Here is a 17,983-nt window from a genome sequence, read left to right as displayed (position 1 = left end):
ACTTCACATCCAACTCCTTAAAAATGAACCCATCCAAGACCACTCTGCTCCTTGTCGGCACTGCCCAAAACCTTAAGAAAACCTCATCCTTCCACCTTAACCTGCCAGGCTACTTACTAACACCCTCGCCATTTGTGAAGATGCTGGGAGTGACCCTAGACCCCACCTTATCCTGGGAAAAGCACATCTCCAACGTTGTCAAAAAGTGCAATTCCATCCTTATATGTCTGTATAAAATTCGCCATCATCTCAGTCCCGACATCCTTAAGCTCCTTATCCAGTGTCATACCTTTCCTCACATCCTGTACTGCCTCTCTGTCTGGGGTGGCGCCGCTGCATGCCACCTTCACCGTGTGCAGAAGGCGATGAATTTTGGTGCGAGGGTTGTCTCTGGCGTGCCCAGGCATCACCATATATCGCCGATCCTAGCTGCGCTGGGCTGGTGTGACGTGCGCGAGCTGGTTGAGCGCCGTGACTGCCTCGGCGTCTACAGGGCGCTGAGGGACCCGCACGCTCCCGCGGCGATCCGCTCCCTGTTCGTCCCTCGTACAGCGGTTTCCCGGCGCAGCACCCGGTCGACTGAGGCGGGCGCTCTCGAGCTGCCTCCATACCGCCTGTCCGCGTCGCGCCGCGCGTTTTCTTACCGAGCGGCCGCGGCGTGGAACCGCCTGTCGCCGGCTGTCACCGGCTCTGTAACCCGCGCCGAGTTTCTGCGCCGGCTATCGAACTAGTCGAGGGTCTGGTTTGTCCGACTTTGGACCGTGTTTTTATATACCCATCTCTTGATTGTGATTTACTGTGATATTGACTGTGTCATGTTTTTATCTATGTACTCTGACTCGGACTAAATATTAAGCCACTATGTGGAAATGTCCTCAATACACCGAACTTGAACTTGAACTTGAACTTGAACCATTTGCTGTGGGGGAGTTTGCACTCTGGTACAGAATACTAATTATAGGTACCAATTGTTCCTTCATCATCAAGAGCTTGACAGTTTCAGAAAATGCAACATGCTGCATTGTCACATCCCTCTCAAATCAATCTCACCTGGTCATTAGGAAAGCACCTTACAGCTATTGAAGACGAGCGTTCAATAATTCTTTCAGGTAATAGAAAAAGAAATCACGCCTCGGTAAAGGCAGGTAAAGGCTTCATAAAATATTATCTAAAATAACTCTTATAAGCATTTCTGGATTTTCGGCAAGTCCAATTACATAATATAAAACTGGCGCTTTATGTTCTAACTGGTGTGTTAGTGACCGCTAACAGAAAATGCTGATCAACGGAGCCAATGGAATTAGATTATAAGTGAGCATGAACCTTACTTACGGCTAATTCACATGATGGTGAAAACCTTGAACACGTAATTCACATGACGGTGAAAACCCTGAACACAATATTTCTTACGCGAGCTGTTGACTTTACTAATAAAATGACGTCTTCTTCTGAAAATGTTAAAATTTGATACCTAACCGTTGTTTGAGAGCAATTTTTAACTATATAGCATTAGTATTTAATAATTGTAATTTTTATGGCTGTTTATAGTGACAAAAAACAATTTATTGCCACTTCTTTGCTATTGACGTCATTAAAAACTCAAGTAAAATTTTTGATTGAAAGGCAATTGTGGCTCGCACGTCCTTGGGGATTTGAGCGAAGATCATTATTTGGAAAAATCAAAATAGATGAATGTTTTTCTTTCTTGGATGCTCACTAGTGTTTTGATGCCTTGCATATCAAATTAGTTTTAGACTTGCTCAGAAGGCTGCGCTAAGCCTGGCATATCACACCCCAGAAAATATGCAAGGTAAGAAAGAAGCAAGAGTTTTGACTAGACAATCACTGTTTGACAGTCCATCAACTTCAGTTTCATTTTCCATACCTAACATTGATAATGAAAAGCACCAGGGTCTGTTCTGTCCCACAACCATGCTTCAGGATTTGGCATTTGATTTCTACACTGCTAGTGCTTCTATTCTGGTTCGTTGTTTATGTTTTCTGTTGATGTAGGTATCTACCTACCCATCTTTCTTAACCCCTTGCAAGGGCTTGTGTAGGCATGCGTTGCGCATCAGGCTTCAGGCCTTCGGCCTAAAGCCAGATACACAACCACTTAACCTATGATGCTTCATGAGCTTGAGAATCTATAGCCCATTGCAATGTGCTTTTTGCTATATGTTTCAACTAAAAACAACTTAATATTATATACTATTTGGTTGCATTTTATTGAAAGTATCAACGGCCGGCTGACGGCTGGCTGCCCACAGTTTGCCACGGCTGTGGGCGGCTGTGGCTGTGGAGCCACGGCTGCGGGACGGCTAGGCTGTGGAAAATTGCAGCCGTGCAGAACTCTAGCCTGCGGCGGTGGCGGTGGCGCGGCGTCGGGTACACTGGGATGATCGATGCTGACACAGCATTACAAGATCCACTGCCAACAGGCAGGCGCGCACCCTCGACGCTGCGAAATGGCGCGGGTGCCTGCCCACACGGGTCGGGACAGCCTTGGATTGTCGCATGTGATAGAGTCATGATGACAATAATGCCCTCATTACGGTCCGAGCTGTGCGTAATATCATACGGTTACCCTACAAAGTCTACCAATTTTCTGTTAAAATTTGAATAGCAATCAGTATGTAGTGTTAAAACACAGGTTGTGAAATGTTTATTCGAGTGTCCGTGGCACAGCTATAATTAAGTGAAAATCAATTAACACATTTTACACAATAATCAATTTTACCAACATCTTTCGGAAATCATTTAATAATTTATCACAAAAAATATACTGAGCTATCAATGGAGCTTTTACAGTATTTTTTCCATTCATTTCCATATTGATGTCAGATTGTTCTACTGTGGTTTGATATATGTTGAATGTTGATTTGTCATTTCTATTCAATGTTCATTTTTCACACTCCCTTGGGCTGCCAAAAGCCCAAAAGACGAATGAATTTAACGCGGAAATCCCGAGTCTGGTGCTTTGGTAATTGACATTTGCATGCTAGAATAGAGCTATGATAACTCAATTTCCTTCCGAGCCTGCTGGCGTTGATTCCGCCGACTAAACTAAAAATACTTCATGAGCATACATCAAGGTAAAGGCTTGCTTACCCTTTCCACCATATAGCTGGAAACAGCTGTATGTTACTCAGGCTGACATTAGCCGTTTTCACGACGGTCACCACGGCGGTAGAATCTCCCTTCACCTCATCTTTCGAGCGAGCTGGAGAAAGATAACAAAGGATTGTGTGTCATCAAAAGTTTTACCAATGTAACAATGAGTTCGCCTCATTACGATAAATGGGGCTGAAACTAAAAAAAAAACTATGACTATATCGAGTCAAAATCAGCAATTCAAATGACTCCTTCATTTGAACGTGTCGGATTTCCTCTGATGACGTCACCACGGCGCCTTTATTTCCCTAGTGAACCAGCCTGAGTAGTAAAGGAATCTTGAATGAATCTGGCCCCAGTCAGCGTTTTACCAAATGAGGGCACTTAGCATTCAACACGATGGAACTGACCCGACAGCGGCAACTCGTGTGTGGCCTTCCTCTTTGATATGCGCCGCCAGCGACAGAGACGCAAACCTCCCGAGAGACACCGGCCCCTTCAGGTCCGGCCTTAGTATTGACAATAGCCGCCATAGCGACAGGGGGTTGTTGCCCCCGGCGGTTTCCGTGACCTTGGCTGACCCCGGGTCGGGGGCCGTCTGAGGCCCCGGAGGGGCTCCCCAGAGAAATTACTGACGCCATCGCGGCGGCCCTAACGCTGCGCTCAGCCGCCCACAAGAGGGAATGATTACATTTGGTAGCACCAAGCAGCACATTCCCAAGATATATTGTGCGTTGTATTGTTGGGTGGTTACAAGACGGCATACGCATCTATGTATAGTCGACTACAGAATGTTGTTCCACTCCTCAGAAGCATCAGTTGATCGGAGCGCTAAGTTGTGCCGTTTATCACGCAATTAAGCGTGTCGATTGTGAGCATTGGGACAAAGCTATAATTTGCGAACTCAGCCCGTGTGATGCGGCACAGCCTACCCCTCCAGGCAAATAATTGCCTGTGAAAAGTGGAACATTTTTCTGTAGTCGACAATACACCTTCTGTGTCGCGATCATCTCCGCATTCTAGTGCTTTAATGCGTTGTACTTTCAGTGAAAAGGGTAGCATGATGGAATGATGATCAATGCAACAACTTTGGTTTGTTTCAGAACCTCAAGGATCAAATCTTGACAACGAATGTGTGGGTGGAACACGTAAGTACAAACGGAATCTTACTTCATTTCTATAGCCAACTTTGTCCTATCTCCGCATCTGTCTGTTGCTCCTCGGTCTCTCTCTCTCTCTCTCTCTCTCTCTCTCTCTCTCTCTCTCTCTCTCTCTCTCTCTCTCTCTCTCTCTCTCTCTCTCTCTCTCTCTCTCTCTCTCTCTTTCTTTCTCCCTACCCTCTCTCTCTCTCTCTCGTCTTTTTTCTCTCCCCCAATCCCTCTTGCTCATCCTCTTCCGTTCTCTCTCCCTCTTTGTCGCTTCTCCTTATAAATGGTGTCTCACCGCGTGCCTTGCCTGCGTTACTGCATTTCACGCTGCTGGTCCTTAGGGACATATTTATTTACTGACGAAGCGCACCACAAATAACTGTTTTAGATTTACGGTGATGTTTCCCCCCAGTCCGGAGATTTAGACGGGCGGTCGTGCCCATGCCATCTGTCTTCCTCGGGCCGGCCGTGTGCAGTCGGACCGGTTGGGAGGACTCGTTAAATGGTCGCTGGGCTGCTCAGTCGACCGGCCTTATTAGCGACACAGGACTCGGGCGGACAATATTTGAATAATGGCCTACCGACCCCTGTCCGACCGACCCGCCGGCCTGGAATGGAACGGGTGGGCGATCACTCGTCCAACCAACGATGCTCAACGATGGGGTTCGGTCACCTCAAGTTTTCAACTATAGCCTCATCATTTGAGCCTAATGCTTGTTAACCCTCGCCGGCACAGAGGAGGGGGTTGATGCAACCCCACCCCCCTAAGGTTTTTCGCAAATAACTCGCGTAAAAAGCGGCTGATCGTGACGAAACTTTCAGTACCTTCGCATTAATCAATTTTACACCTACCCTGAAAATTTCATGACCCTGACCCAAATGACCTTTGACCTGTGGCCTCTTTTCCCTGACCATGTTTGGCCGAAATCGCGATTCGGCGTATGTCGGCTCGCATTAGCCGCGCGTTTGCAAGCTTTTCGTGGTTTCAAACGTTCAAACATGTGATTTCATGTTGCTCCCATGCATTAGGGTGGGTGTCAAGGTCACCTGAAGGTCAGGTCAGGTCATTGACCTTTGGTGACCTCGGTTCACTTTTTCGAGTTTTACATGTTTCTAGTCTAGTTTTTGGAGCTGAATTCGAATTTAGCAACCATTTGAACATTTACGAAGTAGTTTTGGTGCCTTCGTAACATGTTACGAGGCTGTCAGAGGCGGATAACAGGTACTACGAATACCCGTCACGACCTCTACCGGTTGACCTGACCTGACCTGACCTGACCCGTCCTGGTCTAAACGCTTAACGACATCATCTTTGATCAAAACTAACACGATATTCGTGATCAGCACCTCGGAAAACCCCTTAGCAGCTACGCTTTACGACTTTCTAACAGGTCCCGATATTCCCGATTTTTTGGTCATTGACCTGACCTGGAAGGTCAACCGATGACCTAGGACCTTAAAATTGGGTATCATTGGCTTCCTCTCGTGACGGGCAACACGCTCGTTTTTTTTCCGCAAAGCTCTAGCTCCATCAGGGGCCAAAAGCGAGGGGGGTCGTACCAACCCCCCCCCCTTTGTGCCGTCGAAGGACTCAAAATGGCCTGTGCCGGCGAGGGTTAAGAAATGTTTGAATATGGTCATTCACCCGCCACGCTGGATCAGAATAACGATCCGATAATTCCTATGAAGTTCAACGAAAAAGAAGAAGAAATAGCTGGTGATTTTGCTAGTGTTTCTCATGCACAAACCACTTCGATGTTAATTTCATGTGGCCACTAAGCCAAACATATACCAAACTGCAATCCACACAAGTTTTATATCCTGCCATACGTTTAGATTCATCCCTTGGCACAGTCTAAGCGGCCTATTATGGCCCAGAATAGCCCATTTAACTAGCCAACTAATAACAACGCATGACATGATGGGGTCGTTGCTATTCGCGCGGCGTTTGCGTCGGCTGCGGTCGCCGGGTTGGCCATGACCGCCGGCGGGACACGACCATATTTTACTGGCGCGTCAGCCGTGACCCACAGCCTGAGTGGTCGGTCGGTCACCCCCCCCCCCTACCCCTTCCCCGTCAGCTGTGCCCGACAGCGACCCGTGACCCCTGACCCAGTAGCCCGCGGTAGTGGTCGCTCCCCGTTCCCGGAGGCCGTAATTCAGCAGCAGCTCTGGTGGTGACATGTCTGGCTGCGTAAAGTTGTCAGCGGGCATATCGCGGTGCCAGCTGGACGAAAGAGGTGTTTAGAGGCCTGTATGTTGTTGGGGACTTATGTCCGTGGCATTGTATTGTAGACGTCGACCTTGGAGATGATTATGTTATTACTTTTGAAACGCGTTCACAAAGTAGACGAGCAGTCGACTGAAATCAACGATTGTGAATTTTGAACTACAATGTCTCATGAAATTGTATACCTACGCGAATATAGGTATATTACACATATGCAGTTCACAACAGGCTCAATTCATCTGCCCAGTCGCAATAACGGAAATAAAGGAGTCCACATACAATTATGATGGGTAATGCAGAGTAAAAGAGGAAATAAGATATAAAAATCCGTATCAAACTAAACGTTGTTGCTTCATATTCACATTGACATTGCAGAAACATATTGTAAGTTGGACGTCATGAACGGACCTACATAAAATTTCATGAGGCTCTGGTATGTGCTATAACCCAATAAAAATGGTATTACTTGAACCTGTGGCCTTTAGGGGTGTTTGGAACGCCCTCAGGTTTTTTGCGATTATCTCAGAAGGAGAGAGAGAGAGAGAGAGAGAGAGAGAGAGAGAGAGAGAGAGAGAGAGAGAGAGAGAGAGAGAGAGAGAGAGAGAGAGAGAGAGAGAAGAGAGAGAGAGAGAGGGAGAGAAGAGAGAGAGAGAGAGAGAGAGAGGAGAGATAGAGGGAGAGAGGAAGAGAGAGAGAGAGTGGGAGGGGAGAAAGTTCACTTTTTAATTTCTTTCTTTTTTACTTCATTTTATTTTATTTGTTTGTAGCAAGCTGAACAAATGCCAGAAGCAAATGCTTACCTAAATCAGTTCCAAGATTCTGCGACAAAGACGCAGAACAATTTACTTGCTGTCAATATTGAAAGATGATACATTCTAAAAATAGGAAATCAAGCAACTAACACTGATGAGCTGCAGTTGACCATACACCCGCTAGTGAATCAACCATCTCTCTCCTTACCCATCCCAACCTTCAACTGCAGATCTAACACCCCCCCCCCCTCGCCGCGATCCCGGTCCTGTCCGCCGTCCGGCGTTATTTCTCCGCCGACATCGGGTCATGTCTTCTACAATAATAGCTGGCGGGGCCGCCTCCCTGGCGACACCCCGCACGAGTGCCTCCAATTGTCGGGCGCTGACGGCTGCGGGCGGGTTTGCAGTCTCAGCGCCCGTGGCACCTCGCCCTCGTCCGTGTCCGGCACACCAACTGCACGGACCGCGCCCAAATTGGCCCAGTTGGCGGCGGAGCCGCACTGATTGCAGTCTGTACAGGCTCACACCTCAGGCCAATTGGGGGACTTGGTGCGGAAACTGCAGTTCAGTCAGACTTTCAGTGTAATGGTCTCAGGGTGATGGGTCCAGCGATGCCAGTTGTTAAAACATATACGATTGTATAGGGTAGGTGCATAGTGGCCTCAATGTGGTCAATACTCATACATCGGTTCCATTCTCTGCATTTGTGTAGCATTGATGATAACGTTTTTCGTTGTATTTTGCACTAGCAGGACCCTCACTCGTTTGTGTGTATAATTATCCCAGAAACAGTTATAACAGTCCTTCACCACAAAAATATAAACAACTATTGTCTTTCAAGTCTTAGGCTTAAGTCTTTCAATCTGTTGCATTGTACAAATAAAACTATTGATGCATTGCATAGCTAGTGCTACGTTGAAAAGAAAGGTTTGCACGCAGCTATTCTATGGACTACTTTATCGTTGTTAAAGAAATGGAGTGAATGTCGACTGAATGCACCCGCTGGCAGCCAATCCAAGTAAAGTACGTGTATTTTGTCTTCATGAAGTGTGCTGTCTGTTCCTCAGGAGTGGATGGACTACAAGTTCACATGGGACCCGGAGGAGTACGGTGGTGTGACCGAGCTTTACGTCCCAGCCGAACACATATGGCTGCCAGATATCGTCCTGTACAACAAGTAAGATTGATGGCTATTGATCTTATCTGATCTGATCTACTTTATCGGGATAGATGTCATGGAACTCACGAAAAAATGCTGCTGTTTGGCCCCCACCATTCCCCAAAGGAGTGTCTGGCATCTCAAACGGGTTTTCCATATGGCTCAATACGAGCTCGCTGGTTCAAACGAATTTAATTCAAGGCGAACCTTTTAGAAACAAAAATTATGTAAGTGGATGATAAGAATATATGATTTCAAGCTTTTACGACTAGACATTACAAGGTAGGAACGTTTTTCGGCTACTAGTCGTTTATTGTTTTCGTTTCGAATTTTCGACCTTCGCATCGAGGTCGTTGTCAAGAAACATATGTTTCTTGACAATTCGAAACGAAAACAATAAACGACTAGTAGCCGAAAAACGTTCCTACCTTGGATGATAAGAACATTGTCATATTTTCACAAGGATACGTGTTCAAAAGAAAATTGTTTCCGCTGAGCTATTATGTTGAAATGTTTCTAGTGTAATCACTACTGACATCCATAATGAGGCCACCCACCTTTAAATCCTCTCGTATTCTTAGGCTCCATACGACTTCCCATCCTCTAGCCAGCTCTCTCAATATCCGAGAACCTGCTCAGTGATCACCCTTGCTTCTCTCAAGTACCTGTTTGTATTTGTTGTACCCTCCCTCCAGCGACCTACTTTCCCGTAGCTCTCAATTCTCATGACTAATGGTAAAGTAATCCTGTTCTTGACGGCTCGCTGGCTCGTCCTCAACTCCTGCTAACTGCTGATCTGTTCTTTCCAGCGCCGACGGAGAGTACGTCATCACGACACTCACCAAGGCGGTGATACACAGCGGCGGACGGGTTGTCTGGAACCCGCCGGCCATCTACAAGTCCTACTGCCAGATCGACGTCCAGTACTTTCCCTTCGACCAGCAGCAGTGCTTCATGAAGTTCGGCAGCTGGAGCTACGGCGACTCGGTGAGCTAGGAGCGGACCGTGGCGGCGAGCTGAGTAGACACACAGGATAATGAATGCTGCTATTAAGGTTGTGAAATGCGCTATTTTACAAAAGGATTGGCAATCTTCAGTCGTATCTTGGGCTATAACTCAAACTAGTTACGTTTTAGACGATCACAGGGAATTAATTCGTCTCCTAACCAATCCTAGTTTAATTTCTTGTACGTAACAGCAAGACTCCGATTTCTGCAAAGGCAGGTGGCCTACCTATTTCCAAACTAAATAAAAGGTCTTTGAAGCAGTCTACTGTTGGATTTTGCGCTCCAGCCTGGACAGGCGGAAGCTGCCGTCTCTGCCACCTGCGACCTGCGATCAAAGGTCACCGCTCTGTAAGTTTGTGCGCGCCGTGCTGCCAGCATACCGAACTAGGCGCTCGGCGCACCGAGCCAGAGACTGACGCTGAGCCGCAGGTGATGACCGGGACGGTCCGAGGATGGTTCCCTGGAATACGCCGCCACACAGAATGCTGATGACCTCTGGGACGCCTCCCGTGCCATAGGGACACATCATGGAAATGGAGCTTTTTCTGTAGCGTGCGTCAATGATCGGATACATCTGGGCATTACAAAAGAGCTTTAACTTTGTATGCAGACATACGCGGTTTTATTACAGCAATTAGGAGATACTTACTTTTATCCGGGATATGAACTCACTTTATTTCAAGGAAATAAACGCATAATATCGCTGCCACCATGGCTGAACAGTTTCCAAGGCGACCCTGGGTGCATCAAAATGCGTCATATATTTTCTTCTACGTTTTTAGCTTTCTTCAGTCTATTACTTTCATATATTTCCCATTCCCATCCCGCCTCTAAAACCAGCCTTCCACTGATCTCACCACCCTCCACCATCCATCATTGCTCCCACCGTTCATGCACCCTCCTCCGGCCACAGCTGCACCCTGCCTCGGCCTCTCGTCGGCGCGTGTTTACTGTCGCGCGCCGGAGCCGGGTGTCGCCGCTGAGCGCGCACACCTGGCGTCGCGGCCGACGACACCTCGTCGACGGCGACACTTGGCGCGCGTCGTCGCCGACGGACGAGTGTTTACAGGCCGCCGCGGCCGTCCGAGGGCCGACCGGCGTGCTGACGACCGCCAATCTTGATAATGGCCCGCCGCCTAAAGAAAACGGGCCCAGACTATAAATAAGGCCGACGGGAACTTGGTGAAGGTGTTAACTGATGTTGGCCTGCTGCTATAAAAAGCCGTAAAGTGAGAATGATACAATCAGAAATGGGTTTGTGCCAAATTCAACAATGTTTCGGGGAAGCCCTTGATACATTGACAAATATTCAGTATCCGGCTTTTGCACAATAAATATGGCGTACCTTCCCTTTCCATCATGTTTGCAACACAAATTGTTCTAATATTAGCTAGCGCACGCCTGTTTGAAAACAACTTCATTACATTACCTTATGTAGGCTGCATGCTTCATTGCTTGATTACAGACAGAAGCATCCAGGAACATTTCAGCGGCAACAGCGGCGGAATGGATTCGGAGTGCTGAGTCCACAGCGGAGCGGTAGCGATGTCGGTGGTGTTTGCGGACGGATTTCAGCTGCCGTCGCCACCGACAGGTCCTGTTGGTGATTCGTAAGAGCTGCCGCGGGGCAGAGTGGCCGGCGGACGGCGGTGACAGATGGACGCTGGAAATGATGCGGAGCAGCCAGCCCCCTCGATACACCCGCAGCCAATCGCCGCGAGTGTGCAGGCTGCCCTGCGGCGGTGTTCGTTCCGAGCTGACCCCTGAGAGATCCGCGGTGTGAGCGATATGACCTAAGGCGCAACTGACAGGCGGTGCCGGGATGATTTAATGTGCCGGTCTATAGACCAGGCAGGTGTAATTTATGGTTTTACTCGGCAGTAAAATAGGGCTACAGTTCGCCAAAACATTTAATTTGTTCTTAAGAGGGCGCCAATCAACTTCGCTTTGAAGCCATACGTCTCTGAAGTGAAAACTTCAGAGCAGTTAATGATAACCTCTATGCGTCGTTATCAGCACCATAACTCAAAGCGTGCTAAAGTTGGCAGAAAATTCCGTTCATTTGTCAGCCGGGGCTGCTGCGCGCTGCCGGCTCCGCGGGGTGCCTGGGGCGTCCGTCCAGAGACGGTCCCTGGGGTCGCAGCTGCGATGGCCCGGCTCCAGCCGGGCTGCCCGTTACTGTAACGTAGGTGGGCCGTTCAGAGGCGAGGTCCGGCCCGGAGTGGGAAAGACAAGGGCCGAGTCGACGAGTTCGGGCACGGCGAGAAGCTCAGGTAGGCACCGAGTTCGCAAACAAGGCCATATGGAAGCCAGAAGACGTGGACAGAATCAGACGGTCAAAATAGGTTTTCAGTGGTGAAATCCGGACGTGCAAGTTTTGAACTCCAGCCCTTGTAGCAGTTTGCGAGCCGTATGCTGTCAAAACACATTACGGCCATATTTGCGACATAAACGACCCTTTCCAAACATGTGAGGAGACGGCAAATCAAAAGGCCAGCTCTGCTGTATGTATGCTCGAGGTCTGCCAGACTCGACTCCGATGCTGCACGGTCCCACACGCAAATGTGCTTTGTCACGCCCTTCGCTCCGTCCCCAGTTAGAGCCCCCTTTCTCCTCCCAGCTCTTAGATCCATGCAGTGGAGGCCAGTCAGGTCAGTCGAGCTCAGAGTGATCAGACCACCGGGTCCCGGTCCCAGTGCCCGGAACGGTCCCGGTCCCAGTGCCCAGAACGGCCCCCGCGGACGGACCGTGAGCCCAGCCGTCGCCGTCGCCCGCTATTGGCGCCGGGGCGAGCCGAGACGGCCGCTCGGACGGACCAAGAGGCCGGTCGACGGGGCTCTGTATAATGTCAGAGGGCCGCCGGAACAAAGGCTGTGCTGGACGGACGGAGCGTGCGCGGCATTGCCGCCATGTCGGTGGGGTGCGCGGACGACAGTCGCCCTGCGGGGCGGGTGGCGTAATGAGGCCCACGACAGGCCAGTCCGGGACAAATGACTCATTACGGGAGGCTGCAGAGTTAATCAGTGGCCATGGGTGAGACGAACAGGAGCGATCGAGAGACTTACTAGCCACTAGGGTCGAAAGTGGTATGCTTTTAAATACTAGAGACGTTGGAGGAGAATGCTTCCAAACGCTAACTGAGAGTGCAGGGAAGAGAGCAGTAACATTTGATTGATGCTCACGCTGTACTCTGACTCAGTTTGCTGACCATTCTGACTTTCCTTGTTTGCCCTCAGATTGACCTGCGTCACATCAACCAGTCGGCCGAGTCGAACCACGTTCAGCTGGGGATCGACCTGAAGGAGTACTACCCCAGTGTCGAGTGGGACATTCTCGAGGTACCCGCCACCAGAAACGAGAAGTTCTACCCGTGCTGCACCGACCCATTTCCAGGCATGTTGCGCTGTTTTGATACATGAGCTCCTTTAGTCTATGTGTAAATGTGCTGCTGTGTCCAGAGCAGAGTCAAAATGCTGAGGTTTACGCTTTAGTGCAAATGTTGATATGCACATCAGGCTTACTATAGCGCACATTTTATAGGCATGTATGTAGTTCCAGCACGAGCCATGGACATTAGGGATGGGACGGCCGGTTGATGGCGTCTCGGGTGATAGCCCTGATGACGTCCGGGCTATTTTGTCGCCACAATCCCGCCGGGTCATTATCCCGCGACCGTCACGCTGTGGGCGTGGCCGCCGGCAGGGGGCGTGGCGACCAGCCGTCACCTCCTGAATGCTGCCGTCCCCGGAAAGAAACGCGCCTCATCCATCAGCGCTCTCTCATTTCCGACAACACACCAGCTGGCTCCATCGTCAGCCATTACTTGCTGGAAAACAATACTTGAGCTATCGCGCCCGGCAGAGCATTCTGATTCTCCGGTAGCCCAGTCATGTCTGGGAATAGTGACTTAGGAAATATGCCGCGCAGCAAAGCTCAGCCAACTAGCAGACAGATGTGCAGATTGCACCTTTGATCTTACAAATGCGATCCGAGGCATTCTCGCTATTTCACCTGGCTTTATTGATCGCTCGTATCCAATGTTGCCCGCGCGCGTCAGACGCGGATGCCAGGCGTTAATGTCAGACATTGGACGCATCTGGTGACGCCGCTTGTGCTCAGGTGTCCCAACACAGGTGTGTTCTGACAGTCGGACATTATCACAGATGTCGTGTAAGTCCAAAACGAGCTCACGGACATGTCTCTCTGGACCGTTAGAGAACACAAGTGTGATCATGATAAGTGGCCTACTTTCAGAAAAAAATGTCAGAATTTCACTGAGAACATAGACGCAATTAGCATCAGTTGTTCACACGCAGTTTCTCCGTTATGTTGCAGATATCTATTTCAACATGACGCTGCGCAGGAAGACGCTGTTCTACACGGTGAACCTCATCATCCCCTGCGTGGGCCTCTCCTACCTCTCCGTCCTGGTGTTCTACTTGCCGGCCGACTCTGGGGAGAAGGTGGCCCTCTGCATCACAATCCTCCTCTCCCAGACCATGTTCTTCCTGCTCATCTCCGAGATCATGCCGTCCACATCCCTAGCCGTACCACTGCTCGGCAAATACCTCCTCTTCACGATGATACTTGTCAGCATTTCTGTCATCTCCACCATCGTCATCCTGAACATCCACTACCGGAAGCCGTCCACGCACCGGATGGCGCCCTGGGTGCGGCGCTTCTTCATCCACCGGCTGCCGCCGCTGGTGATGATGAAGGTGCCGGACTCGTCGCCGCCAAACTCGGCGTTCGACGAGAAGCCGGCCGGCACCAGCAGGAGCGGCTTCTCCAGCGCCTCCTCCGGCATGGACGAGGGAGCGCGACTGCGGGCGCTCAACTCGTTCGACGACGACAGGCGGTATCCGTACGAGATTGAGCGGGCGATACAGAACGTGAAGTTTGTACACCATTGCTGGAAGATCCAGGATCAGTATGATGAGGTGAGTCAGAGACACAAGGGTGATGGCGATGCTTCGGTTTTTATCTGTTTTATACGCTTTTCTCAGGAAAAGACGTGTATTTGGATGTTTTATCAAAATTTTCATGCAAGAAAACTTCATTGTATCAATATTTTTTACTCTATTTTTGACAATGTTAGTTGTGACCACTACAGTTCGGAAAAACGCGCACCATTCAATATTGCAATCGCTGCTTCGACCGAGCAGCGAACCGTACCAAATTCTGTCCGCCATATAGCGACACGAAGCTTCTGTCCCTCCAACAGATGCTTCATGCTCTCCATCAAGGGAAGTCTTGCTGACACGAGGGCTGAGTCGTCCACTGGGCTGTGTTTTGTGGCGTGGCAAAATGCCACATTTCCTTGAAATGAATGGCTCATAGAGGCTGCCATGAAACTGTGCTATTTCACAGAAGAGCGATCGACCCTGCCGCCGCACCAACAGTAACTTTTACTAGACGTTCGGACCACCATTGACCAAAACTTCACTATCACGGTGCACATCGAGTATGAAACACAGAACAGTGAGCCAGATAACGTCTAGCACTAGAATATTGGTACGATTGGTTTATCCCAAATACATATTAGGGTGGAAGCCCGAACAGCAATGTTCACAAAGCTGGTCGCTGGACTTCATATACTCGGTCTTTAACCCTAGAACGCCTAGGGGGGGGGGGTTGTATCAACCCCTCCCCCCTGAGGTTTTTTCGAAGTGCACGCTAAACGGCTTGTCGTAGCGGGCTGATATTTTCAATACCCTCTGGGGCAACCTTTGCGCATCTTTTGCCGAAAAAAAATTGATCGGGTCATGTCAGGTCACGGAGTTATGACGTCATAAGAGGTACAGCCTCCGGCCGACAGTTACCAAACGTGTGCGCCGAATCCCTAGGTTTTCTGCCGGTGATACCCACATTGTTTGATGGATCATGATGAAACTTCCCATGCATGTTGGGGCAAGCATTGGCTATCGTGTGGTGCAAGAAAATTGACCGGGTCAGGTCAGGTCACGGAGCTATGACGTCACAAGAGGAACAGCGTCCGGTACTATTTTTGAAAAGCGCCCGAACCACTATTTTGCTAATTCTTGTCACCTCAATGGGAATATGCAGCAATATTAGCTTCTATAGGGAGCAAATGGACCTCCCAAATCCAAAAATACAATCAGATTTCAAAAGTTTAAATTTTGATTTTTCGAATTTCTGCCGCCGACTGTGACCTTGCCGACTTCCGGCGCTCCCAACGCGCCATTTTTAGAGCTAGGGAAACGAAATACATACCAAACGATAGAGAATTGATCAAGGAACACGATAGTGAAGATTTCAAGTCGAAATCTCCCACCGTTTTGCCGCAATCGCCGCGGAAAGTTGAAAAAAAGTTTGATTTTTTTCGGAAAATTTGACATTTGACCGGTCATAAGTAGGTCAAATGTTGACCTAGGACCAAAAAATATACCACCAATCGCGAGATCTCGTTGAGAGCAATCCGTTGGTTTTTTCCGCTAAGCTCTACGACCTTCCGTTTCGAAACGCCAGGGGGGGTCGTAACAACCCCCCCCCCCCTGGTCGTTCGTGTTATGAGAAATGGCCTGGTCGTGCGAGGGTTAATGACGTTGTAAGTACACCAGACAGCAATAAAGGATGTGTGCGACTTTGAAAGCAAACCTTACAGTCGCATTATCTTTTTTCAAATGAAATCCAGTATTTCCTCAATCTTTTTACACTTTGCCCCAAGCAGTGTCCTTTTTCTCGATACCGGCGAGGGATTCGGTTGTCTATTTTTCTCGTCGATCCCAGTCGGTTGTTTACCACCAGAACTGCACGGCCGGACGCCATTGCCACATACCATTTATCTACCCTCTCTCCCCTTCCCTCTCTTTCCCTCTCCTCCTCCCTCTTCCTTCCGCGAACCGTCATTACCAACGATCAATGGCCACGCTCAATGACCGTCAGTGCCCGGATAGGGGCGTTCAATTTGTCGGCCGTGACGGGTGCCGAATGACTCTCCGCCAATCGAAATCGAGCGGTCCTCCCGTGAGACGCCGCCCGGGATATTGACCGGAAAAGGGCGAGTTTTGTAGCCGCCCCGCAACAGAGCGAGCTGAGGGGTGGGGGTGGGTGGGGGAGGCCCATGGAAGCTCTCGGAAGGTGTGGTAGCCCGATACCCCGATATGATTTTTATTCTTATATGATTGAGGTGCTATTAAACATTGAGTCTCTTCCTTTAGTACATCTATTGATAAACCGTTTACTTTTTTCAAAGCCACATGTGAGACATAGAAACGTCCTTGCCGTGCCTGTTAGGGCCACTTAACATTTACCCTGAATCAACAATAAATCAGCCACCTTGTCCGAACTTTGGTCGTTATTCGCGTCCAACTGTTCACAATCGGTCAAGGCACCACCACCGCCGCCAATGTCTGCAACGTGCCAACTACCTGAGTAACTTCCACCATCTCACATAAGCTACGGTCAGAAGAACTATCAGCACCGAAATCACCTGTTACCACAAGCACCACTGGCACAGCCACCACCAGAGGGAGAACCCATGCACCCAGCATCACCACCACCACGACCATCAGCACCACCACCAGCACCACCACCAGCACCATCGTCATCCAGCGCCGTCGCTCCGTCACCACCGCTGCTCCTGCGTGGGGCGTGCAACAGCCGCCTATCGATCCCCCGGCCGCCCACCCAGCCGCCCTCCCTCCCGACCAGTCGTCCGTCCGAGCGCAATACCGACGGCCGCTCCGAGAGACGAGATCTGCTCCCGATCGCGACTTATCAGGCGAATGTAGTGTTTGAGTTTTGGACACTTCATGACTCACGACTTCGACTCTGATTCAACACCGACTCCGACTCCTAATCAGCACTAAATTCGAATATATAAGTTTTTGCCCTGGCCCCGAAGTTTTATTTTTACCTGAACCCATCTCCTAGAAGCGCTCATCACCCAACTCTAACTCAAAATTTTACCTATGTAGCCTCCTTCCAACCATCCACGCAACACCGACTCTGCTTTTAATCCTAATCCACTAAACTAAACTAAACTTTTCCAGCTTTGATTCTGAATTCCACCTAATTCAGCTTCACTTCTGCTCTAAGTTTGAGCTCAAATTTTCGCCCCACTCCAACCTCCTCGCCACCGCCTTCGTCCAGCTCAAAGCAGCACTCTGACCCTTTCCCCTTTCCATGTAACAGGAGGACCAGGACTGGGCGTTCATAGCCACCGTGCTGGACCGGGTGCTGCTGCTGCTCTTCAGCGTCGTCTCGCTGCTCGGAACGTTCGTCATCTTGTGCGAGTCGCCGTTCCTTTACGACACTACGCCGGCCATCGACATTCAGCTCTCGGAGGTCGCGCACCAGATGGACATTTTCGGCGATACGTGAGCGCGTCTGGCGCCGGGGGTGGGACTGGGGGGGGGATGCGTGTCGCCGGCTGCAGCACAGCGGGATGCTGTGCGTCGACTGCCATGGCGCCGGCCGGCGTGCTGTTTTCGTCGCGCAGCCGGATCGTCGTGCGGACGATGAGCTTTGTGCTCGCCGATATTGGACGTTATGCCGTTGTTGGTGGTGGAGTGGGGTGGTGAGGGGGGCGGGGGCGGCACAGTGATACG

The 17,983-nt window shown here is 49.8% G+C and overlaps 1 protein-coding gene across 1 annotated transcript in view; it reads left to right on the top strand.

Annotated features, from left to right (window-relative positions):
* LOC122375880 (acetylcholine receptor subunit alpha-L1-like) overlaps window positions 1-17,762 on the top strand; it is a 32,385-nt gene extending 14,623 nt beyond the window's left edge. The window contains exons 2-7 of the mRNA XM_043355453.1: window positions 4,218-4,262; window positions 8,312-8,421; window positions 9,213-9,390; window positions 12,647-12,803; window positions 13,746-14,350; window positions 17,568-17,762. Coding sequence (XP_043211388.1) covers window positions 4,218-4,262; window positions 8,312-8,421; window positions 9,213-9,390; window positions 12,647-12,803; window positions 13,746-14,350; window positions 17,568-17,756 — 1,284 coding nt within the window. The 3' untranslated portion in view covers window positions 17,757-17,762. The remainder of the gene's footprint in view (window positions 1-4,217; window positions 4,263-8,311; window positions 8,422-9,212; window positions 9,391-12,646; window positions 12,804-13,745; window positions 14,351-17,567) is intronic.
* The last annotated feature ends 221 nt before the right edge of the window (window positions 17,763-17,983 follow it).

Source organism: Amphibalanus amphitrite, unplaced genomic scaffold, assembly GCF_019059575.1.
Source record: "Amphibalanus amphitrite isolate SeventyFive unplaced genomic scaffold, NRLGWU_Aamphi_draft 001946F_arrow, whole genome shotgun sequence".
NCBI lineage: Eukaryota > Metazoa > Arthropoda > Thecostraca > Balanomorpha > Balanidae > Amphibalanus > Amphibalanus amphitrite.
The sequence above is the reverse complement of the archived record's forward strand: the minus strand, read 5'-3'. Positions and strand labels throughout refer to the sequence as shown.